The sequence below is a fragment of the Nanorana parkeri genome, unplaced genomic scaffold, assembly GCF_000935625.1.
Source record: "Nanorana parkeri isolate BGI_ZX_2015 unplaced genomic scaffold, ASM93562v1 scaffold3190, whole genome shotgun sequence".
Lineage (NCBI taxonomy): Eukaryota > Metazoa > Chordata > Amphibia > Anura > Dicroglossidae > Nanorana > Nanorana parkeri.
Window position 1 is genome coordinate 13268 of NW_017309458.1, and position 1575 is coordinate 14842.

The following is a 1575-nucleotide window of genomic DNA, read 5'->3' on the forward strand; positions in this document are numbered from 1 at the left end:
ACCTATCTACTGACATGTGACCCGACCAGCACCCATCTACTGACACGTGACCCGACCAGCACCTATCTACTGACACGTGACCCGACCAGCACCTATCTACTGACATGTGACCCGACCAGCACCGGACTGCGAGGAATAGAGCAAGGTGACGCTGCAAGTATCTGATCCCCGGCGCCCCGGTAGCTGGGACTGAGCCATAGGGAACGAGTGACGTCACCCCGGCACGCGGCGGGATCTGGATTACCGTTTTCGACAACTCCAAATCTTTCTGCTTCTTCTCAAACACGTCGTCGTCCGCCTTGTCCTTCTCAAACTCCTTCTGGCAGCGATTTAGCAGCAGTTTGCGGAAATTCACCGTGCTCCCCGGCTTATCGGTCATCGGCACCTTTAACTAGAAAAGAAGAAGAGGAAGAGTCTATAATACAGAGTCAAGGACAAACCTCGTCACCAACTCCCGGGGACCACTATGAAGAGATGTGATGGGCTCTCTGACCGCCGGGGATCACTATGAAGAGATGTGATGGGCTCTCTGACCGCTGGGGATCACTATGAAGAGATGTGATGGGCTCTCTGACCGCTGGGGATCACTATGAAGAGATGTGATGGGCTCTCTGACCGCTGGGGATCACTATGAAGAGATGTGATGGGCTCTCTGACCGCTGGGGATCACTATGAAGAGATGTGATGGGCTCTCTGACCGCTGGGGATCACTATGAAGAGATGTGATGGGCTCTCTGACCGCTGGGGATCACTATGAAGAGATGTGATGGGCTCTCTGACCGCTGGGGATCACTATGAAGAGATGTGATGGGCTCTCTGACCGCTGGGGATCACTATGAAGAGATGTGATGGGCTCTCTGACCGCTGGGGATCACTATGAAGAGATGTGATGGGCTCTCTGACCGCTGGGGATCACTATGAAGAGATGTGATGGGCTCTCTGACCGCTGGGGATCACTATGAAGAGATGTGATGGGCTCTCTGACCGCTGGGGATCACTATGAAGAGATGTGATGGGCTCTCTGACCGCTGGGGATCACTATGTAGAGATGTGATGGGCTCTCTGACCGCTGGGGATCACTATGAAGAGATGTGATGGGTTCTCTGACCGCTGGGGATCACTATGAAGAGATGTGATGGGCTCTCTGACCGCTGGGGATCACTATGTAGAGATGTGATGGGTTCTCTGACCGCTGGGGATCACTATGTAGAGATGTGATGGGCTCTCTGACCGCTGGTGACCACTATGAAGAGATGTGATGGGTTCTCTGACCGCTGGGGATCACTATGAAGAGATGTGATGGGCTCTCTGACCGCTGGGGATCACTATGTAGAGATGTGATGGGCTCTCTGACGGCCGGGGATCACTATGTAGATGTGATGGGCTCTCTGACCGCTGGTGACCACTATGAAGAGATGTGATGGGTTCTCTGACCGCTGGGGATCACTATGAAGAGATGTGATGGGCTCTCTGACCGCTGGGGATCACTATGTAGAGATGTGATGGGCTCTCTGACGGCCGGGGATCACTATGTAGATGTGATGGGCTCTCTGACCGCTGGGGACCACTATGAAG

The 1575-nt window shown here is 53.8% G+C and overlaps 1 protein-coding gene across 1 annotated transcript in view; it reads right to left on the reverse strand.

The window, feature by feature from the left end:
* Positions 1-1575, reverse strand: part of EIF4G3 (eukaryotic translation initiation factor 4 gamma 3) — a 30486-nt gene that overhangs the window by 11620 nt on the left and 17291 nt on the right. Inside the window, exon 8 of the mRNA XM_018574725.1 lies at positions 245-391. Coding sequence (XP_018430227.1) covers positions 245-391 — 147 coding nt within the window. The remainder of the gene's footprint in view (positions 1-244; positions 392-1575) is intronic.